Source organism: Ylistrum balloti, unplaced genomic scaffold (genome assembly GCF_031769215.1).
Source record: "Ylistrum balloti isolate Yb309-2 unplaced genomic scaffold, AGI_CSIRO_Ybal_v1 Utg370676, whole genome shotgun sequence".
NCBI classification, from domain to species: domain Eukaryota; kingdom Metazoa; phylum Mollusca; class Bivalvia; order Pectinida; family Pectinidae; genus Ylistrum; species Ylistrum balloti.
In genome coordinates this window covers 388,304-414,636 of record NW_026782408.1, presented here as the reverse complement: position 1 = coordinate 414,636, position 26,333 = coordinate 388,304, and the positions used below count along the sequence as shown (strand labels likewise).

Genomic DNA, 26,333 nt, shown 5'->3' with positions numbered 1-26,333 from the left:
TTAACAAGAAAACACAACACAGCAAAAAGAAAACTCAACACTACAAGGACTATGTGGAATATGTCTACATGTTTCGGCTGCTATGCGTTGATGACACCCATAACGGCCGAAACATGTAGACAAAATGTCCCTGTAGAGTTGAGTTTTCATTTTGCTTCATCTTTATTATGTGGCAAAGTAAAAACACAACACCAGATCACATGATAATAAAAGTAAATTTGTTTTAATAACCTCGACAAGTTTCATCTAAAAAACAACCAGAAGTGTAATGGTATACAAACTGATGTATATTAAAAATATTTTGTCACAATTTCTCCATATATATGTACATTATATACATAATATTTACAGCAGATAAGACTTCCAAAGAACTCACCATGAACTAGGCAGAATGTATTACCAAATATTGCTTCACTTTCTTACATAATAAGATTTTCATGCAAAATAATTCATTAGGTAGCTATGTTATAATAGGCTGGCAGAATTTCTCTGTAACCAGGCACAAACTTGACCCAAACAGCAGACTCAACTAGTCCAATCTGCTATAAGGAAAGTGTGACCTATCATTATGCCAGAAGAAAATGTTTACCAGAGATGTAGGCGTGGTCCACAACATATATCAGAGACGGAGGTGTGACCTAAAACATGTACCAGACATGGATGCATGGCCTATAAGACATACCAGAGATGGAGGCGTGGCCTGTGAGATATACTAGAGATGGAGGCGTGGCCTGTGAGATATACTAGAGATGGAGGTGTGGCCTGTGAGATATACTAGAGATGGAGGCGTAGCCTTTGAGATATACTAGAGATTGAGGTGTGGCCTACAACCCACACTAGACCTGTATGTTTGGCCTACGAGATATATCAGAGATGGAGGCATGGGCCATAACTTTGACAAGATATGGAGGCGTGGCCTAGAAATATATAATCAATGGAGGTGTGGCCGAAAACATCACATATGGGGGCGTAGCCCACAAGATACACCAAAGATGTAGGCACAGGACCTTCAGATATAGGCACAGGCCTACAATATATATAACAAACACCAGGGATGCACTGTGCCTAAAAACTTAAACCAGGAATAGTGTGGCACAATATAAACATCACATGTGGTCTGGGGCATAGACCTACAACATGTACCAGCAAGATGTAGGCACAGGACCTTCAACAAACACCAGGGATTAAGGCACAGGCCTACAATATACACAACAAACACCAGGGATGCACTGTGCCTAAAAACTTAAACCAGGAATAGGAGTGTGGCTTACAATATAAACCAGGCCTATAACAAACACCTGGTACGGAAATGTGGTCTGCAATATATGGATGGAGGTGTGACCTACAACATGTACCAGCAATGATGAAGGGCCAACAACATGCACCACAGATGGAGGCATGGCTTAGTATTCTAGAACATGCATGGCAAATCATAAATATATTTACATATTTTTGTATTCTTAACTTCCCTCCAATCTAACTGGTAGTTTCAAGGCTTGATATTACCTCCTCTTCCAAAGTTAGAGGAGCTTTTACTTATTTGCCTTTCTTGCAAGAATGGCTATATCTCACCTACCAATGTTGGTGGCAAGGCCAAGTCTGTCTACCTAGAATGGGGTGTGGCTATATCTCACCTACCAATGTTGGTGGCAAGGCCAAGTCTGTCTACCCAGGATGGGGAGTGGCTATATCTCACCTACCAATGTTGGTGGCAAGGCCAAGTCTGTCTACCAAGGATGGGAACATGGCTATATCATATCTCACAGAGTTAGTGGCAGAGTGACGCCTGTCTACCCAGGATGGGGATGTGGCTATATCTTACCTCACAGAGTTAGTGGCAGAGTGACGCCTGTCTACCCAAGATGGGGATGTGGCTTTATCATATCTCACAGAGTTAGTGGCAGAGTGATGCCTGTCTACCCAGGATGGGGATGTGGCTATATCGTATCTCACAGAGTTAGTGGCAGAGTGACGCCTGTCTACCCAAGATGGGGTGTGGCTATATCCTATCTCACAGAGTTAGTGGCAGAGCCTGGAGATTTACATAAATTTTTACAAGGTAAGTGTACCTCTGTGTATTGATATTTTTTCTACTGATTTCTAATTTTCCTATTGATCTCTCTGCCTTTGTCTGACTTTCATATCCGTCTTCAAAAGTTTCACACCTTTAATAGGACCTTAGAATCACTGATGTATCCTAGAAAGACGAAACAGCTTCAGTTTAACAAATAATTCTTCTATATTGTATATTTTACTTCATTTGTATCAAAATGTATTGCTCACTTGTGTTTCCCATGTAAACATGATTCCACTGTCTAATTCAAACACACTCCTTACAGTTAGAATTAAATACCTTATACAAAGAACTAGCGCTCGGTATGGTGTTTCAAATCACAAAAAACAAACTCTGCTTCATAAAATTGTTTTGGAACAATATTTAAAAAATTGAACCTTTTGGTCATTTAAAATACACAATGACGTTTGGAATAACCGTCTCCCATAACATTCACACAGAGTATGTGTGAAGCCTGGAGATTCAAATAGAAATAAAATGTTATCCACTAAACATTATATTTCGAAAATCACTTCTCCATATACAATATATATTTTTCATCGGAATTGTCTTCTGAGTCTGCTGGAATCATGATTTCTCCGTCCTGCTCTACATATGGTTCTGATATTTCCGTGACAACTGAAACTATGACACAGCCATCCTCTGCTGTAGCTGTTGTGCTGCTCGTCGGCGGACTCGCACTGACTGTCTCAATCGTGGCTTCATTGGCACCAACAGAGGTCATTGAAATATCCACAACAGATGTGTCTACTCCAGTGTCCACTACCACAGGATTGCTAGCAGAACCGCTGACAACCTCTGCTAAATCTTGTGGTGGGGTTTCACATTCTACCGTAGTTACCTCCCCTTGAACAGCAGCTTGTGGTGGGGTTTCACTATCTACTGATGTTACCTCTTCCCCTTGTACAGCAACTTGTGATGTAGTTTCACATTCTACTGTTGTTACCTCCCCTCCCTCAACAACTTGTGGTGGGGTTACACTTTCTATCGTAGTTACCTCCCCTCCTACACCAACTTGTGGTGGAGTTTCACATTCTACTGTAGTTACCTCCCCTCCTACAACAACTTGTGGTGAAGTTACACATTCTACAGTAGTTACCTCCCCTCCCTCAACAACTTGTGGTGGGGTTACACTTTCTACCGTAGGTACCTCCCCTCCTAAAATAACTGTTTCTGCAGATGTCTCAATAGTCTGTGATGTAATGTTCTCTGATTTCAAGCCCCGTACCTCTTGCATCTGACTGGAAGATATGTTCTCTGTAGCGCCTGAAACAGTCTGTTGATGAGAATCTGTCTTTTCTTCCATAATTATTACTTGAGGATTGTCTACATTTGTTTCCATGGAAACAGTTCCTGTGTTGTTGGGTTCAACGTTCATCTCATCCGTTGATACGCTTGCAGTAGATGGTTCGTATTCAGGTCCAACATTATCTTCATCCTCGTCTGACAGTACGTTTGTGTCTACAAAACAGGTAAAACACATGTTAATAACTGGTTACTACTTCAAAAACAATGGGCAAATCTATATGCCTGAAGAAAATTCTGGAAAGTTCCCAAAAGTTGTTCCTCCATTGCAGAGTTACTTAATTAATTAAAAAATAAATCATTGGTAATTGATTTTAATCCTGAAACCAAGCGCAATGAGTGGACCAAAAATCTCTCAAAGTCTCAGACAATGGTAGAATTTCTAAGTGAGTACCATGCATTAGTCTCCTCATTAGATCCTTGCTATGAGAAAACGATCTGCTGTAGTTGTTCCAACAGCTATGTAATCATCAGTTTACCATGTACAGACTGAGTGCCTTAGGTAACAGTTTTAGGTATATATGACGACGTTGTTACTCCTTAAAGTTGTGACGACATAATAGACAATACTTTACTGGATTAATCTAGATTGATGATGAGAAGTTTATGTTATAATTGCCTTGTGAATGTACTTAATCATTTTGAGATAGAGTCTGCCTGTCGTAACTGCCTGCTATCTCACCGACACATGCTGTCCAAACCATTCGAGGTAAAATGTTTAGCTGAACGACACAACCACAACATCACTGGACAGCTGTGATCTGAGCTTTCACACAAAAACAAATCGTCCTAGATAGGGATTGAACCATACACCTCAGATCTTCACCTAAGGTTGCATAGTGCTATGCCCTACCAACTAAACTATTGCGGCCCTGTTATCACTCCTTGCTAGTGGTGGGATTTGGGTTCAAAATCATCATCAATCACTGGTTTCTATAAAATGATTAATGACCAATCACATGTCATCCACTTAATATATTAAATCTATATTAGGAATTTCTGAGTGTTTCGCTGTGCTGTGTGTGTCATTAAAATATACATCAAGTTCCCTCTCAACACATGTGCTGTGAAAGCCTTTCCTTCACTTTTAAATGTTTTGAGAGACAAGCTAATGGCAGTATTCCTGTTTTGCTTTGTCAAAACATACTTGACTGGACTCAATTTTGTGATACCTATAATTTTATTAGTCTGCTAAATTTTTAATCTAGAAAACTACTATTTTTCTTCTGAAAATTGATCATACTCATTTGTTTTTTGACAATTGATTGAAAACAAAAACCAATGAAATCAATTGGTACATAAGTATTTCCTGCTCTCACATACGTACAGTGGATGTTATCTTCACTGTCTGATAAGCTGAGGGGCTCGCTGCGAATGATTGTGAAACATTTCTTCTGACCGTCAAGGTTGTCCTCCTCATCTACCACATCATCAGCTATAGTATCATCATCTTCATCAGAGTCATCTTCCCTTGGTTTGGTCAACAAGTTAGGATAAAAAAGCTGGAAAAAATCAAAAACTATTTTTGAGAAATGTTAAATATCTTTTAAATGATTATCATTAATTATATATGGATAGTGTGGGTATCAAGTTTCACAAGGGGAATAACTCTTCCAACCGTGTATCATGAATTAATGGGAATAAAATATTTACAGTATTATATTAGGTTTTATCCAGCAATAAGCCCAACCATATCATTCTCTCTTTGGTAGAAGTACAAAGTAAAAGTATTTCATTGCTCTGTTTTAAGCCCACCCCTGACCCCTGACCCCTGACCTTTAGTATGAGATTATGTGTTGATTTCTGGGGCTTACTGCGGGATGTCAATAGTTCAAACTTGTTAGAGTATACCAAAATCTTTTAAAAACATAAGGAATTATTTTTTTGCTGATGTTATAGATTATACAATAATTTTTACTGAAATGTTATTTTCAGTGTATCAACTTTTTCGTGATAAATATATTCAGTCAGAAATTGTAAAAAAATCAAACAAAAAAATAAAATCCTTGAATACAGCACCCTTAACATTAGCCAAGTGATGACTTCCTACTTACCGGCCATGCCAGACGAGGTGTGAGGTTACGACCTGGCACAGCAAACACCTTACTGCCCTCGGTCTCCTTCAACTGCATCAGTTTTTTTGTGGGCGGGGCTAGATCAAGTGTAGTCACGATATCGGACGTATCAGACACCCTCATTTTCATCATCACTGTCGGTATCTCCTTCTGATTATCCACAATCAGACCACTTCCTTTTGAACGTGACGATCGGCCTGGACCTGAAATATTTCACTAACTATAACATTTGTATCTTCAGATATTCTGCTTGAACATAAAATGAAATATTTATCTTAAGTTTTTCGGGTCTACTACTTAAATAACACAGAGCCTGTCCAACCCTTCACTATGTAAGGCTGATAACAAAATACTTGATAGACAAAAATATCCATTGTATATATTCATGCCATTGACACAGAATATTAGAACACTTGGGTCGGACTGACAAAGTTTACTAACAGAGAATAATTCTGCCATCATATGTATTAATCATTAATATTTTTTTCTCTCTCTTCAATTGTCCAAAGTTTTGCAGTTTTACCAAATGTTGATGCAAATGGATAGTATCTTTCATCAAAGTCATTAAATGGTGAACTGTTTTGTATAAATCTAATTTTTGTTGGTGTGTCGTTTTTTTCTTTTAATTCATCCTTGAAAATAGATTCTCACAAAAATATTTTTTTTACTGTAAACATTTACACCAATTCTCTATTGCTAAGATATACAAAGAAGAAAGCCTAAACCAGAATTTTTGAATTAGAAAACATATCAATGATATAAATTAATGTTTCAGTAGCTACCAAATAGAGCAGAGGTGCCTCACCCTTTTTCCTCCACTCTCGACTGCGTGTGACAGATGGACGGAAAAGTGCACCAGCAGGTGGGGGATAATTAATTGCAATCTGATGGCCCCCTGGTGCAACTACAAATGTCTCTTGGCCAGATTTAGAAGGCACGGCCTTGCTCTTTGGTGTGGTGACCTCCACTGGTACTGGTTTTGTCACAACCTGTGGTTTAATCTTTGGTTGTTTAGCAACAGCCTGCGGCATGACTTTGGTTTTCTTTCCAGCTGCCTTTGGTGTATTTCTGGCTTTCTTTGCTACTGGTTCTGTCGAGGTCTTCGATTTGGTGTTTTGAGATTCTTTGACTTGTATTCGGTCTAGAAGCACTTGTGGTTGCATCGCCTTTTCGGGATTAATTGTCTTGACTGCAGTTACATTTCCTGTGTTGTACACTGGTTTTGTAGGGTTTGTCGCATTACGTGTAGATTTACGAGTGGCTCTCACTTCAACAATATTTCCAGATTTTTTCAAAGCTGAAAATATAAATTTTCAAGTGTCCTACTTAGGGTTAAGTCAAAGTATATAGAACAAGGATGTACCAGGTTTTGAAAACCTCAAACTCTTTCAGATTTACATGAAATGATTAACTCAGTATTACAATGATGCCTAAATTAGACACATAAAGTGAACATTCTTGTCCAGGAGTCTTGAACTAATGAATATTCTCGAAAAACGACTTTATATGCAAGAAAGAGTTATGGTTCTTGTACAAATTACTTCTCCTTATCAAGATCTATCTACATATGAAGTTTCATATACCTCTTATGATTTTTGAGATATTCTCCGCACAAAATTATGGCAGACAGACAGACGGATAAATGGACAGACAAAGCATTGACTACATGCTCTCCCTGCAGAGAGCATACAAATAGTCAAAAGCATTCAGCAATTCATCAACAAGTCAAGTGTTGTTCCTGGTGCATGCTGGGAAGGAAACTTTCAGTGTAATTTTGTGTGCCATGCTCATTGTCTTCATGATACTAGACCATATCATATTAATACCAGTAAGAAAATTGATTCCAATTCGAGTGACAGCTGTTTCATTTCAATCATATCTGAGAGTCTGATAAATTTTTTGAGCACTGATGTCTATGGCAACAAAATGGTGCGGTGAATCAGTGATCAAGCAAAACTGATACTCATCTTTTACTATAACATACCTTTCTTAGCCTCTTTTGCAAAGTCTCTGATTGGTGTTGGTCTCTTCTGAGCAGATCCCATTTGAAGTGGTCCTTTTGGTGGAGGATCCTTTTGGGGGATAATCACCTTGGATTGCTGACAATTAGCCATACCTGGTAATCCACGGAGAGCTAGTTCTAAAGTGGAGACCATGTCTGGGTAGAAAAACTCATAGGACTTCCCTGAAACACAGATATATACCAATACTTATAAATAAAATTTACCATATCCATCTGGCAGTCAAGATAATTCTGATAGTCCTAATAACTGAAATGCAAAGATTTTCTGACAAATTTCCATCCGAAAATCGAACAGTTAGATTGTCACATACTTTTTTTTGCCACTGGGTCTTTGCTATCTTCTTCATCTGTTTCTTCCATCTTTCCTGCCTTGTTTGGTGTCATTTCTTCCTTTTCTGGAGATTTATTTTCTGTGTCTAAATCTTCAAGGACACGAATATCTGACATGTCTATTACTTCCCCATCCTCATCTTTTCCAATTATGGTGTTAACAGCTGGCGAGGCTTCTAGAAAATGATGTGTACAGTCATAAGGATATTTCTGAAATATGATGCTAACAGCAAATAGGGAAAAACAAATGTATCCTATTTTCACTTAATTTCTGATCTTGCCATTATTTCAAATGAGGTCAAGTGTGACCTATGACCCTTTAACCTTGACCAATGACCAGTAAAACTGAAAATATTTAATTTGAAGAGAATTTAATGTCTTGAGAATATAGTGTGTATATGAACAGAATCTGTTGAGGTGATCCAGAGATATATCTTAATATATAAACTTGGTATTTATCTTTACACACCGATGAAAGTGATCTAACATTTTAAATTGTATACAGGTATTATCACATTATGTTTCAATTTCCGTCCTTATAAAAATCTTTTCATACAAACACATGAGTATACATTATTTTGGGTCACTTGTTTGGAATATGGCATTTTAGCCACAATTTGTGAAGAAATTGGTGAATTAGGAAGAAATTTTTAAGAGCAAATTATAATATTTTGGAATTTGGCTTAAATATGAAATAATTTCATCTGGTTATGGGGCCCATTAACAACTCTAAAAAAAAACCCTTAAAAAAACACTGGTATAGAATGCAAACCTTGTTTAACCCTCAAACCATCTGCACTTTCATTAGAATTTCCGCCTTTTTTCTGAACAGTCACTGCTTTTTCAGTTTTGTTTCCTTTACAAATTTCACCTATTACCTCCCCTTGCTTGTTCTCCTTGACAACACCAACATCTAAAAAAAACAAAATCGATAATTTGATGCCAAATATTTTGTCATACCTGTTTTGCATAAAATAACAAGAGAAACAATATGCCTCTGAGGAGAAGTCATTCATGAAGGCTTGGACATTCAATATAATGGCATATTTGCAATATATCAAACGTGCAGTTGAGCAAATATTGTATCCAATGAAAGGTCATTCAGAACCTATGTGCTAAAAAAAGCATTACATAAATGGATATATAAAATACAGACAGATTTTTACCAATATTTAACTCATTTCAGCTCTACTAATATCAAGTAAATCTGGTTAAAATCTGATGGTAAAAATTAATGAAACTTGTTGGAAACATAGGAATTTCATTTTTTTTCTAAAGGACTTTACAGTCCTGTAAATCTGGCAAATGCTGGCAGATTTTGATCAATATTAAACTTATTAAAGATCTTATTGATTATAAATACAGCAGACAGACCAAAATCAGTACCAAGGTATCCCCCGCTCACCCGATCACTCAGGGCTTTAAAGCTAACAGAATGTATCACCATCTTTTACCCAAAGTTTTTCACAAAAAGTTAAAAAAAAAAAAAAAAGAGTAACATAATGCATTGAACAGAAAAAATGTATGTCCATCCTTTGTTGAAGTGACATTACACATAAGGATGACCATATATAGTTATGGGCTTTTATATATAATTTTTTTCCGTGGTTCAAATTTTCACAATTTTACCCCAAAAGTAAAAACATAAAAAGAATTAACCAGACTGTGGTTTTCTTTAGCAGTATTTTTCTTTAATAGCTAATTTTATACTATTTTCTTTCGACCTTGTACATGTATAATGTGTTTGCTGGTTTATCACTTTGTGAACAACCAGGGTCATTTTGTCATTTTGAAGCAGGATCTCCTCATATTAGCTGGTGGCAGCATCAACGAACCACATAAGGGAGGCCTGCTGCTTGCAGTCTAGAGCAACAAGGTCAAGGACAAAGTGTCTCACCCTACAACACAACCACATCAGCACCGCTCAGCTTCCTGAGGAAAACAAACTGCCACAGGCTGAGAGCATCAGTCTGCGCACCTCAGATCTTCACCTCAGGTTGCCTAGGTTACCCAACATTCTAATCAAATGAGCTATAATAGCCCCATAATACAATGACATCTTAAATGCCTACATTTTATATACATACCAGACAGTACTGGGGCTTCCACATGCACTACTGTTACTTTTGGGTCAGTAGATTCAGGTTCCATCCTTTCAACAGACTTGGTTCAGTAGGTGAGTATTCCTCCTCTTTATCTTATAACTGGAATCAATAGGAAATTACAAAAGCAACAAATAACAGGCTGTTGTACACATGTTACAGAGGTTTCATTTTAATATGTCTTACAATATGTAAATATCTAGTGAATTCAAAACCTAAATTTTGAAAATGTCTTAATTTCGAATGACACTACAATGTTTGCTTGTTTTTTTAATCTATTCCTTTCAATATATGTTTTACTTGTTGATGGTTCTGCTTCAATGACAAGAGTTACAAGGAATTTCATATCGGGACACAATGATGTGATAATACATTTTGTCGTATCACAGCTATAAAATCAGGACTTTGTATTATTCACTGGTTTCTAATTCTGTGACAGTCCTTGGTGCTTTGAATAACACTGAAAGTTCTTGCCCACAAAACAAAGCATCTATAATATCTCCTTTGTTGATCTTTACAACATTTTTTTAAGACAGACAAAATGACAATGCAGCTACACATACACAAGAATTGAGTCAACTGTCACGCAAGTTTCATTACATACTATATTCATTTCAAATAAAATGAACTAAATGAAGGTTATTTCTGGTGGTTTATCAAAAGATGACGATAAGTTAACCAAAAAATGCATCTAATTAGCTTTCATAATGCTTTTCTCATCATGGTCTTGCCAAAATTGTTAGAAACTTTTTATCACAAGATAAAGAAAGAATATGAATTTCATTGGTCATGTTATATGTATCAGACATATTTTGTGGTGATTATTATCATATCTAGCCATGTTGCTTTAGAACACAGGTCCAAAAAGAATGCTTGAGATATCTGGTTAGTTTTGCTAGATATCTGTTTAGCTTCATTATTAAAATCCGAAATTTGTCTATACTTACCAAGACCTATCTAAGCATAATCCAAACATCATTACATGTGCTTTATTGTAAGGGAAGCAACTCCCATTATGCAATTTAGAGCACAATCATCAAACTCAACGTCATAACCTCTTGAAAAATAGATTTTCTGGCGTTTAAATAAAAATTATCATTTAATAGTTATACTTATATACACCTCTGAAACAAATGGCATTAAATACAACCTTTAATGCAAATATCTGCATCAATTTAAAAATGTTACAAATATGATATTTCATTTAGTGCTTTCAAATATATCGGATAGTAATCTTTGAATATATCTTTACTAAACTCAGTAACAAAAGCTACCAGGGAAATACCCACAACGACATGTATTCGGCAAAACTCAACTGATTAAATATGTATATGCCATGGCTTACTGTTCATTTTGTTTTAAAATTAAGCATAAGTAAGAATTACAACAATGATGGTGGTAATGGTTTCCAAATTAATGAAACCATTTTGAATTCCTGCATAATATTGGGAATACCGATCGGTTGATATTCCTTAATACGCAACATTGGATAAAAATCAATACGTTGCAAAGCAAAGAAATTGTGAATCGATGAAAAAGATGAAGTATACAACTTAAATTTGCATTCACTATAGAAATATATATGGATACAAGTTTTGATTATCACAAAGCATAACGACCATTAGATCTGTAAAAACTGAGAATCGTGATATATATACGGTCCCAATCTGTCCCGAGCACTTGCCATACGACAACAGCAACACAAATAAGCTAATCATTGAATTAATTAGACAACTGATGCTGCATTTGCAAAATGCATGTAACTCATCGTTGCTTCTGAAACTATAATAAGTTATAAGCGTACATGAAAATCCCGATTTCTACCTTGAATTTCCTTGTTGTGCAGATAAAAACGGTTGTACTTTTTCAACTTTCCGTATGTGATGCCATTAATGTTTAACTTCCGGTTACGCTAAGGCGCGTTCGATTGCATTCAATATAATTTGTATTCAGTCTGCCGAGTGGATGTAATATTTTGAGATATTATACGTTGTACTTTACTTAACATAAAATCAGTAACCGTGGTAATGTAGTGTACAACAAATGACATAATATTTTAACAAGTATAAGCCATTAAAATCCTCTTAGAGACGGCCTTTGGATACGGCAAATTCTGTTTAAAGAGTTCATGCAGTCACAATTACATGAAAATACCACTATTTACTTACAAAGAAGTGTTATTTATGACACCATCAATGATACCCAGTGTGTGTGATCAACATCATATCGGTGTGCCTGGAAACGGCAAACATTCTGAATGGCGGTTTCGATTGACGAATTACTCGTTCAGTTATTAGTTGTTCATTACATTTTAAGCAAAGTTAACAAGAAAACTTCACGCGTAATGAATTAAAATACAATGTTAAGGTATTGAACTTACTGATTATGACATTTAAAGCCCATATAAATGACACAATTTATTAGCTAAACATACTATTTTGAGCGCTTATCGTCTGTGCGGAATGTGATACTTGTTGGGAAAGCTATGTCATTTATAACGATCATAAATGCCTTGTCATGGCTGTTCAATTCTTTAATAGATGATGATGATGATAAAGTGGTCCATTGACTCTAGAGACATGATTCAATCAATAGTAATAAAACCCTATATTGAAGTCTTTTGTCACGAATAAAATGAACTAAAAACTCGTGCGTGCTTGTTGCATTTGACAATTAAATTAAAACGAAGTTTTGTCCAGTTATATTGCATTCAAATAGGAAAAATTTAGTCGTTTGCGACAGACTTTTCTAAATGCCTGTGGATGAAAAAAATGGTAAAGACGACTGTTCGAATTCTTCGTTCTTTCTTGGTACTTTCACTCGTTCCTATACCTGGTGCTTTTTATGGAAATAGTATCCTGTTCCACAACACTTATCTCTTTGAGGTTTTAAATGTACAGTCGAACATCGTTATCTCGAACTCATAACTCATTATCTCGAACTCATAACTCGAAGATAAATTTTAGACTTAACATTTGATTTAACTTAAATCGAATACTCGGATAACTCGAGGTTATTCCTCCGACTTCGAGATAATGCGGTCCGGCTGTGTATTCTAAGGTTGGTGATCAGTTTAGGAGTCTTTGTAAAAATTGCGGCCTCGTCTTCAAAAATAGAACTCACACTTCTTGAACACTTCAATCAGAGAACGGAAAAGTATTCAAGACACGTCATGAATATTGACGTATATATATTACAATTTGGTCATTAAATATTGTGAGGGTCTTGAATATAACGCCAACAAACCTACATGTTTTTGAGACTGCAGCAGGTATGTGATTGTCGAATTCCAGGTCGTTATCTACAGTAATAACACCAAGACCGTTTGGTAATTTAAACGTTGAATGTAGACTGATATTGCTTGGTGGGGTACTTTGAGATTTTCCAACCTTCCTATTATGGTGTATTGACATTTTTTAAAGTGTTTACAGCTATATATAGGTATAGAAACATAGCCTTCCTGAAGTTCTATGATAAAACGCTCAGGACTTATCAAGTAACCTTTGCATAATAATTCTCATTATTTTTCAAATTTTCCATTTTTCTATTCATCATGCAAAAACAAACATACACGAGAAGAAAGATAATACAGGCTTTGATTGCATGTTTGTTTGGTTATTTATTTCATTTCAACGATTGAAGTTACAATGTATACAATTTAGGTTTATTTAATGGTAAATGAAATGGCAGAAGCGCAAAGAATTATAAAGGACCTTAAAGTTTGCGAGGTAAAAAATATCTTGACGAATTTCATAGTCCTGATATAAAACGGAATCAAATGTAAGATTCTGTTTATCACATGAATTGTTATATATATATTTCAAATATTCATGAAAATATGCTGTTGTTAGCGGTGATATACATTACAATATACACTCCGTACCTGCATCTTTGTTTCTAATTTCTTGTTATCTGTGATGTAAAGGACTAAACACATCATGCGGGCGAATTCTATTTCTACAACTGGAATACAGGAATACATTTGCTTTTATTTGGATAATTTTGTAAGCGGGTTCTCTCGAATATATTGTACGGATGTGCATTAAGCTCAAGGGGTTAGCAAATGACTCTATCTACATGAAAACCACGCTTTTAATCATCTGATCGGATTCAAGATGGCTGACTGGCAGCTGTAATTGGTTTGTCAGAATCTTCACAGGTCGTTCAAGTCTGGTTTTGTAAAGTACAAATTTAGATTGAAACTATGCACTTTTTTATTGGTAAATTCAATTCGACATAATGAAACAGTGCACAATATTGAACCAAGACGTAATAGCCTCCTGAGGCGATAACAGTGTCGTTTGAAATTTTTGATGTTGGAAACTAAGATGGCTGCCAGTAGGCCAACATGAATCCCATAAATAAATAAAGATTATGTCCTCTTATTTCAAGCCGGTCGTCAAATTGTAGGTGATGACCAACTACGCTGGATAAATCGTTATTTCGCTGCAAATTACGAATGCCCCGTCATTTCGCTCCGTTTAACATCGTCTTTCAGCAGCGACAAAACGAGATGACGAAAAATGATAAGCGAAATAACAAAAATATTAAAAAGGCAAAAGAACACACAACAACCATAGACAACAGATAGTTAAATGGCGGTCACCCCGAGCTCTGATAAAACTGTGTCATTGACCATGGGAGTCGTTTAAACTTCCGTATTATTGCACGTGCATTGTCCAAAGGGCTCTGACTGTTTATCCGCGATTATACTTTTGTCTTGTACGGAGAAGATAGTCAGAATTTCCCCAAATATAAAACGCCAAAGTCTAGCAACCCCGGCAAAGGTTGACGTTCAGACAGTGTATTTTTTTAATAGTTTACAACAGCGTGACAGCTGTACATCAATCATCGATGGAATGATAAAACAGTTTTCTAATAACCTGCATATGTCTCAAAACAGTTAAATGTTGTGAACTAATTATTTCCACTCATTTTCTTCCCTCAACAGCTTTACTTTCCGGCATTTTCACAACGGTCCCACTCTTCGGAGTCTCTCTGGATTTGTGATTGTAATCTAACATTGCCGCCAACCCCGCGAGAGTTTACTTTCGGTAGATTTACAGTAACAACTGTAGACAGACTAAAATACAGGTGGAGTGAAAAGTCATCACGAGGATGAATCGATCATATGGGCGTGTCTTGTTCTCGTGCATAGAGACGGAACTGTATCGTTTATTACTGACATTGATGGCAACGATGTCGACCTTGGTGTTCACATCTTTGGTTTTATGGCATAATCAACGCCGTTTATGATCACACTGCGGATGACGAGTTGACTAAAGAACCCTAATTCTACTTTCCTTAGATATCACAGATAAAACTGAGACGTGCTGCAGAGCGAAGTTAAACATTACTGTCTTTGATTTCACAATACTGCTTTGAAAATAATTTCCCAGAACATTTGCCTCTCTGATTTTTCTCCCTACGGACCTCAATAAACCTAGCAAGGTATGCCTATTACTTTCATTTTATATGTACTTGACATTATTTTTAAATATTCTGGCATAAGAAAATTACGAAATTGATTGAATTATGGGTGCACCCCCCCCAACCCACCATGTAGATTTTCACTTTACTATCGATCACTGTGGAATTTTCTCAATCGCCTCCGAGGCATCAAACTTTAGGCCCTTGGCATCACTGACGATTCGTAGAAAGACGAAACAGCTGTATGGTCCAGTTTAATAAATTGTTTGGCTCTACTGCACTCTGGCTCAAACTCTAAATTTGTGTTTAAATGTGCTATTCACTTTTGTGTCTTTTATACAATCAACTAGAGGTTGTCAGTAAAATCAAGATGACCTACTGTCTGACGTCATTGTTCCAAACGTCAAATAATTTGAATATCAATGTTACCGTTACACTCTGTTCCTTCTTAAACCAATATCATACACAGGGACTTGACATGAATTCCCAATCCACCGTCCATATATATTTGTATTATAGTGTCAAGTCCCTGTGATACAATGTTGCCGTACTTACACTGATCGGATCCAATATGGACGACGGGCTGCCGTCGTCTCCTGTCATAAAAACAGGACAGGCTCATTCAAAATTTGACCAGTGTACGGCTGGAGCTGCAATTTCCCCCTAGTCTGGGAAATCGATAACAGGATTCAAAGATTCGGATTTGATCAGATTATTAGATAGCGTCCAAAACACCGACAACATATGTCAAAACCAAGAAAAATATTCCATGTGGATTTTTTACGACGACGCGACATAAGGCTTTTATTTATCGATTTCTTAAAATTGATACACAAGCAACATCAACCGCCACCAACGTTTTGTTTATTGTTTTAAACTTGTGTACAATTATGGAATGAGTGAACAATTCTCTCATTACCGGCATTGTTTATAAACAGATATAAGAGTGAGTGTAAATATCCAACTATAAGTTTAAAAAATGTCTCTGTGGAACGACACATAGATATCCCTACTTTACAACTGATAAATAAATAAATAAAAACATGAATGAATGAATGAAAATGAATGAATGAATGAATGAATGAATGAATGAATGAATGAATAAATAAAATAAATAAATAAATAAATAAATAAATAAATAAACTATTCTGTGTCGATTCAGGCATTTTAATTAAAACCTTGAGATTAGGAAATGCGTGTGAAAAGGATGGTAAAAGTCATTACATGCCCCACGTCACTCTACATCGTTAAAAATAGACTAAACTTTAAGTTTCGTCTGATATAAATAGATTTACATGTGTGGAAACAGTGACAGGCAATCTCCTCTGATAACAACCGATATCGATCGTTGTTATCATCGTCAGGTAAGATGTTCGAACATGTTTTCATAAGACACATTCATGGTTATTTTATAGGGGATATAAACAATGCCTTTTTTGCAGTATACACAATGCTTATCAAATGCATTGGACTCCCGTTTAAACAAGCACAAAGTTCGTGCAAAAAAATTTGTTGTTTTTTAATTTGTGTTTTAATGCTCTCACAGCAGCTTTAAGATTAGAATAAGACAGTAAAAACTGGAAGAAGGAAAGAGATAAAGCTGTGAGACGCAGATTGATTCATTTTAGTTTTTATCTCGTTCTGCTGTATCTAATTCAAAATGTGTATTGAGAGGGACTATTCACTTGTGAGCTTTACCAAAGCGGCGGGTGAGTTACTCATACATATATGCACTTTTAGTTGTGTGTCTGTTTCAGATTTCAACAGGTACAATGTACTTGTAGCATACCACGGATATCCCAAACTTTTTAACAGAACTCCCCGACATCACGTGGACCTGGGGTCAGTCACAGTGTATTTAGACATTACGAATGCAACTAACTGATATAGGTTTTCACGTGTCGTTCTGCGCCATACCTCTTTAGTCGCTTCGAGATTTGATTACGCAATGTGGAGAGCAAGCATATTTATTACATCCTAATGATAAGTGCGCGAAATTTATAGACGTATCACAATATATACCAGTTAAGTTATCATGGAAAGGAAGCTAGTGTCTTGTGATATCTATTTCCAAGTTTCGAATTTGCATTACTAATCAATTATACGGTCATTCAAATTAAATTTCTGTATTTTTTGAAAACTAGTTTCGAGCAGGAAAAAAAATTCTACATCACTTCTAATTCTTGTGTTATAAAAGACAAGAGAAAAAGAAAAAAGACAGATGTTCACAAAACTCTATACTTAGTCAAAAGTCATTTCATATATTCATTATCTATATTACTTATATAAAAGTTGAGTGTACAAGTCGCCTTACTAGCCTTGGCTAGTGGGAGTTTCCATTTACTCGAGCAATAGAGTGCCCGGCTACTAACTGAAGGGTCGCTAGTTCGAACCCGTTGACACCCCAAGGGTTGAAGCTATATGGAATTGAAATGCTCCCTTGGAACTTATGAGAACACGGGTTGTTTGTTGTCTTCGGGGTCGAAGACTTTGTGAAGGAGGGAGTAGTGTAGAGTTTGAGAGTACGTGTCGATTTCCTTGTGGGAATTTCCCCTTTAGCGGTAGAGTGTCTGGCAAAAGACCGAAGGGTTGCTAGTTCGAACCCCGGCCGGGGCAATATTTTTTTTTTTATTACTCCTTCCCATAACGCTTATACTTATTGTCAGTGAAGATCTCCCATTTTTCATAATTCATAACTGCAGTGAGCATATTTTCTTTATGTATGATTTTTAATTAATAACTTATCAAATTCTGAAGCGCGATTTAGATATTTGGGCGTTAAACGTAACATTAGTTTGAATTTATCTCAATTGATATTAGTGAATGATTGATAATCATTATATATATTTGATTTATTCATATTTATACAAAGAAGAAATGTTGTACGTTATTCTTGAATAAAACGATATCATTCGTGACATTTTTTTTCTGCGTGAGAAAATCTAAACAAATAATTTATCGGTAGTATTTAGTACCAGTAATGAGGATGGAAGCAAGGACGAATATGGCGGATACTATTGTCATGATTGTACCTCGTTCATTATCCAACACACACAAACCCTAAATTACCCGATTGAAATAGCGACTCTGATCAATTTAATACAAAACAACAACAGTAGCAGCCTAGAAGACACTAAAATAAAAATACACCAAGGACAACATTTTCTGAAATTCCCTGAATCAATGTGAAAATTCCATTCTCCTTAAGTGGAACATCCATATGTATCCTTGATTCCTGAACATGTCTACGGAAACAAAAATCTACTGGAATTAACAGCTTCCGACCAAACACTCCTGAAATATTTCAAACCGTTAGATACAAACGTTCCTTCGTATGAGTTATTTTTAGAAAAACATACTCAAATAAAAAGTACACATTCTAAACAAAACAACGACGTTTTCTATTTTCCGTGGGTGTCATTATGCTAAGTATGTCTTGTAAATTTCTAATGAAATCTAGAATTTACGTCTATTTATGTGAAGTACGGTGTGGTCTTATAGAAAAAAAGTTTGAACCATTCGGAATTATTTCTTTCGTATTAATTGATAATCAGGAATCGCTATAAGGTTAATTTTATGAATATTCAGAATTATACCGTTGAAAGTGTGAAGTCACCCTGGTGTTTCTAAATCCACAGACTTACGGCTCGCTCTCAGAGACCATGGGGGCCTCGACATATATATATGTATATATTTCAAAGCAAAATTTTCTATTTATCTTCGTTTTTAACTATGGAGTGATCTCAATTCATAAACAAAGGTTAAACAAAGTTCAAATACAATAAATGTAGTGTCTTCTATTGTGCACATAGTTTTTTTTCTTGAAAAGAGAGAATTATATATATATATCTGTTTATGACGAGACCCACTTAGCGATTTTACTGGAAGTCGCAGTTAGACTCCATATATGGAGTTCTTATGAACACAGGTAACACCACTTTGTATACACGCATATACGAACGGAACAAGTAAGTACATTTGTGTTTATGTATGTTTCAGTTATTTATTGTAATATACATTTAAAGTTACCTTCAGTCAATTTAAAAAAACCTTGCTTTAAAAGCGTCATGAGTCCAACATATTTCATTTTCAAAGCTATTTCATATAAAAAAAACTGAATTTTAAATAAAAGAGAAAATAAAATTATAACATAGATTACATAATAGTGCATGGTTAATGAAATGTCCTTCAGGTGTGACGGTTAATGAACCAGAACAAGAACTCTTACCGTTACTTATAATTGGGTTATCTGTAATGGTTTTTGAGATGACCCCCAATCGTCATTGTTAATTCCCACAATACACAACTAACACGGTACATTTCCGCTATGGCGGAAACTTACTTGGTTGGACGTTGAGAGAGGAACTTATAGTGTTTGTGTTTACCAGGAAGCAGTGAAAGGGAAATTGAGGAGTTGGAAAGTCGACGTGTGTGTCAGGGAACGTCTTGTGATATTGTGAAAGGTAAGTGAATGTGCTTTGATGCAGACTGCATGCGAAGGCCTATCGGGCAGTCTTCTGGAGACATTGGGATGAAATTGTTAGCCCTGTGATTATGATACCATCTAAGTTGTGTCACGGTCCAGTACGTGTGTAGCTACCCTCCCGAGGACAGAAACTTAACCCGTTGTTGTCGACAATTCATAATTTGTTATAGTAAGTGAGCAGTTCATTCAGAAAATCGATGTAGATTTAAATTGAATGACAGTGACAGTGTGTCATGTTTCACGTGTACCATGGGGGTAACCGGTGCGCGTGCAGTACGGCTGCAGGTGTCAGCATGTGTACATTGTACACATCGTTCTATTGGTCGGATCTTTTAGTAAAACAAGTGTCTGTTCTACCAGAGAATTCCATAGGCCTATTATGTTGCTGGTACTTAATGTTTTTGATGGGTGCATGTCAAATTGTAAAATAAACTAAAAAAAGACAAACACATGTTATGTTTACAAATATCCAGCTTTACTGTACTGCATACTGTATGTATAATCAATTTTGTCAAGTCAGCTTTCTACAAACGTCATACAAACACATATTAGACAAGAAAATATCTACCTGTTTCACTTCTCTGCTGACACATGGTTTTGATTTGTTTATGATTATTGTTACATTAAGTAAATATTTGATGTATTCCATTTGCTCATCTACTTAATTAAGAAATACACATTTTAAGTTAAACCAGGGACGTATCAAATGCCTGTGGATAAATTAATATGTTATTCTTACATCTGTTAACACTTTCTTTTTGACAAAATATTTTAATGCACGACAAGTCATTTTATCTGCCAATCCTTCAGGAAATCTAAGTCTGTTATTGAATTGAAATTAATTGACAAAGACTTAGGAAAAAATCAAGACAATCTTGGAGGGGACCAAAACTACTGATAAAATGTTAAGAAGACAAATATTGATTATTGGGCTCTGTCACTTTAAAACTAAATTTTAAATGTTGAGAAATTCACCTAGCCAAAAGTATGCATAAATGTAAAAAGTCTGGTCTGTGATACCATGGTTGTGTTTTTGAACATGACACTTTACCCTTTTTTCTGTGGATGACATGCGACAGACCTCCCATATTCTGTTCAGTGAGGTAATCACAAGTTACTAACTGGAAACCATGCCTCAAAGATCCTGGTTGTTCATGGGCCAATAAACTTGGCAAAAAAATGGAGTGGATTGGTGTGAATTGTATATAGGTGACTTAATGTTAAATATGGTCCTACTCAGCTGACAGCGCATGCTTCTTTGGCTCAGTTAGTAGAGCTGGTTGACTATAACGTTGGAGATGTGAGTTCGATTCCTAGCTGAGGCACAGGACAGGAATGTGTATTTTATTTGCCCTGTTTTTTAACAAACAAATAGTATCATGATTTTATATCTTTCTTCATGTTTATACCCCCACCTCCCCCACCCAGATTGTTTTAGAAGAGTTGCATTTCTCAAAGTTTAGAATACATATTTATTTCAAGTGACAGGTTAAAATTTTGCTTGAAATCTTGGGCACCCACAGTTGAAATTCTACTCACAAAACAAAACACTAACGGTAATGAATATCATGGCTATCAGTACCAGGTTTGTGTTAGCATCTGACATACACCTGGTGATAAGGAACTACTGCCAGATCAAGGCCTTTTGTTGCCTATTATGGAGACCCATTCCCAATTTGAAAGTATTTTCTATTGAGAAAAAATTCCCAAAAATTGCTATCTACTAAAAGTTTTCTTCAAAATTCAACAAATTTCTTCCCAAAACGAAGCAAAAATTCCTCATCCAGTGATCCCAGACTAGTGAAAAAAACCCTGCTGTTACCAGTGTTGTCTGTGCATCTGTTAAATATGTTAAGTTTGTGGAATTTGTTTCCAACTACATTTGTGTATCTTTTTAAGTAGCAAGGTTGCATATGTTTGGTTCAGGACCAAGATCTAGATCAGCATATTTCTTTCTCTTTGCATGAATGAAAATCAGCATTATATGTATAATACAGTGCAGAAAGACAAAGATAATCTTTTTCTCATTTGGGTTCAAACAAGTGACCTTTGAGAAGCTAGAAAGGCTAAGTGGAGGTTAAGATTGATTATCTGGCATTTTAACACAGTACAATATACACGTGTGATATCATTTCTAAAGTAAGAATTATATTTAAGTGCTGTAATACACAATGTCTCTATCTCCCAGGTCTATAACACCTGTTTCAGTATCGCTAATTGGGTCAGCAACATTTCAGATAAAACATATTGGGGTCATCTGAATCAAGAGTCCACCTCTTGTAGTCATTATCAACAAGCAGTCATTGACTGATGTTACATGTATATATATAGGCTTGTTAGTTCAAATACAGAAAAAATGTGTTTCTTCTCAGTATTTCCCAAATATTTGAAAAAATTGATCTAGTTGTTTTTATATGATTATTTTAAAGGAAGGATTTAAGCTTTCTATAAATATATGTTGTATAAAGGAATTGAACTGTAAAGTCAGCTATTTTTTATGGGACTCAAATTTCATGGTTTTCAGAACAGGTTTTTTTTCATGAGCATTTGATTTTCTTGATAAATGGTGTTTAAGAAATCTAATAATACAGATTTTAATATTAATCCTGTAAAGATAATAGTCATGCTTTGTGAAGTTAGTAGAATGAGAAACAAAATAATATTATTCTTGGCCTCAAATTGTATTAGTTTTTTTCCCAGAGAATGTATTCTGATATCATCTACATATTGAAACGTACTGGGTTGGTCAATGGTGAACAGGTACCTAGCTCAATTTGGAGTTTGGAGGGTCCCGGGTTCGAACCCCAGTCTGGCTGAACATTTTGCATTCCTGTTACAAAAATAAGTTTTCTCGTATTAGAAACTTACAACAGTATCAACGATTCACTACGATGAAATGCTGGTTTACATTAATTGTAGAGAAATTCTATGTATCAAACAGGATTTACAAAACATTTTTCGATGTTCTGAAATGTTGTCGTTATGTACTACTACTGCTGCACACAGCCCAGCATCTCAGGTGACAGTATGTCCTGATTTCTAGATACATTGGAGCATTTCCTGAGCTGATAGATGTAAAGAGATTCTTTCTTAGTCAGCACTCAATTGTAATCCAGCTTTGGTTTTGATTTTTTAGAATAAACACTTTGTCGATAATGTGTACTAAGATGAAGCCAGTGTATCAGAACAGCATTGAATTCATTGATTTCAACATGGACATAAAATGTACCAGGTTCTGAATTGAGAGAGAGGCACAAGAGGCAATTGCATGTCATTGTGGTACAAAACAAATGAAGTGTCAAAGTCACTTAGATGTTTGGAGTCGGTCATGCAATACTATGTGATTCTCTACTCAAAACTTCAAACCGTTGTGATAATTTGTGGTGAATTAGTAATTTGAAATTCAAATTAACTTGTTCTTTTCACTTTATTGCTGTTCTACCTATCAGTATAAAATGTAATTTATCTGATAATAAGCCCATGTGTGGTGATAGCTAATAAACGATAAAAGCTAATGCCATCGGCTCTCATATCTGACATTCATCAATTTTGTTCATTTTCATTATTCTATAGCGATAAAATCTAAAATATACCAGAAACCACTATAAAATATTGCAAGGTCTATATTCAGTATAACATTCAAGATGGCTACCGTGGTAGCCATCTTGAAAAACTGGTGTAAACTATTTCTCTTTAATGGATGAGACTAAAGAGACAGGACTTGTAATAATGAGAAGGATGTTGATTGTTAGGATTCAGTCTAAGGCATAATTCTGACCAATGAGTCAATCAAGATACCCACTATAGCAGTAAATTTTTGGTACCAAGCTTAGGAAAAATTTTATCATCTGTTTTGTAACTTATTTAATGGTGACTGATCGTGAGGGGTAATTACCGGTGTGATGTCTGTATATACATAAGCTGGCTCCAGCCTTATATGTTGGCTGGGATGTCTATAGTGTATAAGGATGCTAATTCCTGACGAGAGTAAACGCTGTAAACATCAGACAATATTGTGTTGCTCTGACAGTTCCAACAAAATGGTATAATATATCATTTTTGAGACAGGTGCCGCAGCTGTCTTTTCAAACAAATCTAAAAGAAAATTACATTTCTGGATTAAACTGCGCAGTGTCAATAATATTTAGTGCTACAATGTTTAACTTTTCAAAGATTACGACATAGATTTAGTGGATGGTTTAACAAATGCTGTATACATACAATTACTTATTGCAGGTGTCTGAACACAAGTATTTCATGAGAATTTTTAAAATGAAATTTGCATTAAGGTTTTCAATATTCCTGTTGATTGAAACTCTTCCTTTGTTTTGGCTTTCTAAGATCCTTACCTCCCTTTTTAAGAACCCTTCCTCCATTATTTAGATCCTTGCCTTCCTTGTGTAGAGACTTAATTCTCGCCCTTGATTATAGTCTTCTTCCCTTTTTATGAGCCTTGCCTCCCTTATTGAGAGTCTTACCTCCCTTGTTTAGAACCTTAAATTTCTTGCCTGTAGTCTTGCATCCATTGTTTGTAGCCTTAGCCTTCTTTTTCAAACTTCCTCTGTAGAGCCCTACCTCCCTTGTTAAGAGCCTTACTTCCATGGTTCAGAGGATGACATTACGTTGGCTATCACTCTGGGGCCATGGCGTTAGGGTATCCTGACTGTTTTATCCTGCTGTACAACCTCTCCTTAGATACGACGCAGTAATATAAAGCAGGGTCAAGTTTCAGATTCATATTTAAGAAAATAAATCTTTCAAAAAAAAAAGAAATATTTTGCATTCTTTAGTTAGTTGCCCTGTACATGGATGGTTTCTCTCTGCTACAATTACAACAGATAAGTAGTCAAAACAGTATTGCCATGGTTATCTAGTGATACCTCTGTGCCAGGTAATAATCCAACCCACATATGTTACAAAACAAGGTTTTTAGCTCACCTGGCTCGAAACTGGCAATCCCTCCATCTGGCCATCTGTCCATCTGGCATCAACTTTTCCATTTAAATGACTTTTTCTCAATGACCAATGAAACAAATATAATGGTATTTGGCTGGTAGGTTTGCCGGGATGAAGCCCAATAAATTTTTGGGAAGGATTCTTATTCAAGGTCACATGGGTCAAAGTTGTTAAAATTTTTCTGACAAACCAAAATATGCAGAATCATGGTATTTTTTTTTACTGATAGGTTCCTATGATAAAGCCAAACAGATTTGTGAAAAGAAATGACCTTGACCCTTGATAGAGGTCATAGGGGTCAACTTCGTTACAATCTGTAAACAACTTCTGATGACCAATGAAAAGGCGTAAAAGCATGATTTTGGGTGATAGGTTCCTAGGATAAAGAAAATTTTGCAAAAAAAAAAAAAAGACCTTGATTCATATTCAAGGTAATATTGTTGAATTTGTTAATTGCTTAAAATGACTTACAAAATTCATTCAAAGTCACATGGGTCTCACAGGGGTCAAATTTGTAAAATTTTTAAACAGCTTTTTTTGACTTACAAAAAAGCCCAGAAGCATGACATTTTGCTGGTAATAAGGTCCCGGAGATGTAGCTTGATAAAGGTTGCAAAAAGACATGACCTTGAACCATCTTCAAGTCATAGGGGTCAGATTGTCGGAACCTGTAAAAGACTAATTCGGGTAGCCCAAAAGTCTGAGAAGCCAGATATTTGGTGGAAAGGCGTTTCTAGGTCAAAGTCTGTCAAATTCTGAGAAGTTGAAATGACATATACTGGTACCCATAATCCAGGCCATAAATGTCACTGTTTAGAGTTGAGTATTAGATGCTGTTTATTGTGGAAATTGGTTATAATTGATTGGATGTGCCAACTTTGAATGCCAATGGTGTACCTGTAGTTATATTAGTGATGAACATGGATTCTATTGTTGATGAACATTGAATACTAGGTGAGTGATGCAGGCTTATTGGGCCTCATGTTTTATTGTTCTTATGTGTTGGCACAATAGATACAGGAGCTAAGTGATAATTGGTATGGAAGAAGTTAAGCAAGGATGTCCTTTTTTCAGCTCTACTATTTCCTGACTATGTAAGGCTGTGTACCCGAGGACTGGTGTCATTTGTTCAGTTTGTGTCTAACATGTAGCACTCTAAAGTAAACAAGGCAAATGACTTTTGCAAAATGGACAAAATCACTGAACGAGCAGTGATTCAATATTTACATAAGAAAGCTCTAGCACCTAAGGGTATCCATATCAATATGGTAGCAACACTAGGGAATGATGCCCCTTAAAGCTTCATATGCTACAATGGAAAAGTTGTTGGCAGACAGAGCCCTGGGGATGATGCCTGTCCTGGAAGGCATGTCACTTTTGCAACCCCAGAAATGGTCAATAAAGTCAATGATATTGTTATGGCTGACAGGCAAGTTAAGCGAGATATACAACCAGTACAGTTGGGATTTCACAGGAAAGAGTACGTTTTTTTCTTATGGAAGATCTTGCAATGAGACAGCTCTCAGCCTGTTTAGTACCAAGACCTCTGACA

At 35.9% G+C, this 26,333-nt stretch overlaps 2 protein-coding genes across 6 annotated transcripts in view; one reads left to right on the top strand and one right to left on the bottom strand.

Annotated features, from left to right (window-relative positions):
• Positions 1-226: 226 nt before the first annotated feature.
• On the bottom strand, positions 227-11,795 carry LOC132557464 (uncharacterized). 3 transcript variants are annotated; one of them, XR_009554506.1, is made up of 10 exons: positions 11,734-11,795; positions 9,895-10,011; positions 8,580-8,720; positions 7,789-7,983; positions 7,439-7,639; positions 6,260-6,751; positions 5,434-5,657; positions 4,707-4,881; positions 1,166-3,535; positions 227-1,007 (listed from the first exon to the last, which is right to left on the bottom strand). XR_009554506.1 is itself a non-coding variant. In XM_060221951.1 (9 exons), the coding sequence occupies exons 2-9, from the start codon at positions 9,956-9,958 to the stop codon at positions 2,583-2,585; spliced, it is 2,445 nt and encodes an 814-aa protein (XP_060077934.1). In that variant the 5' UTR covers positions 9,959-10,011; positions 11,734-11,795; the 3' UTR covers positions 1,154-2,582. The 3 variants fall into 3 exon arrangements, 1 of the variants encoding a protein (XP_060077934.1); XR_009554507.1 differs by having other exon boundaries at positions 7,789-7,980; XM_060221951.1 differs by lacking the exon at positions 227-1,007 and having other exon boundaries at positions 1,154-3,535.
• Positions 11,796-19,708: 7,913 nt separating this feature from the next.
• The window catches only part of LOC132557470 (peripheral plasma membrane protein CASK-like), a 261,926-nt gene continuing 255,301 nt past the window's right edge, over positions 19,709-26,333 (top strand). For all 3 annotated transcript variants that reach the window (XM_060221959.1, XM_060221960.1, XM_060221958.1), the window contains exon 1: positions 19,709-19,802. The gene's annotated coding sequence lies outside the window, so the exon portion shown is untranslated. The remainder of the gene's footprint in view (positions 19,803-26,333) is intronic.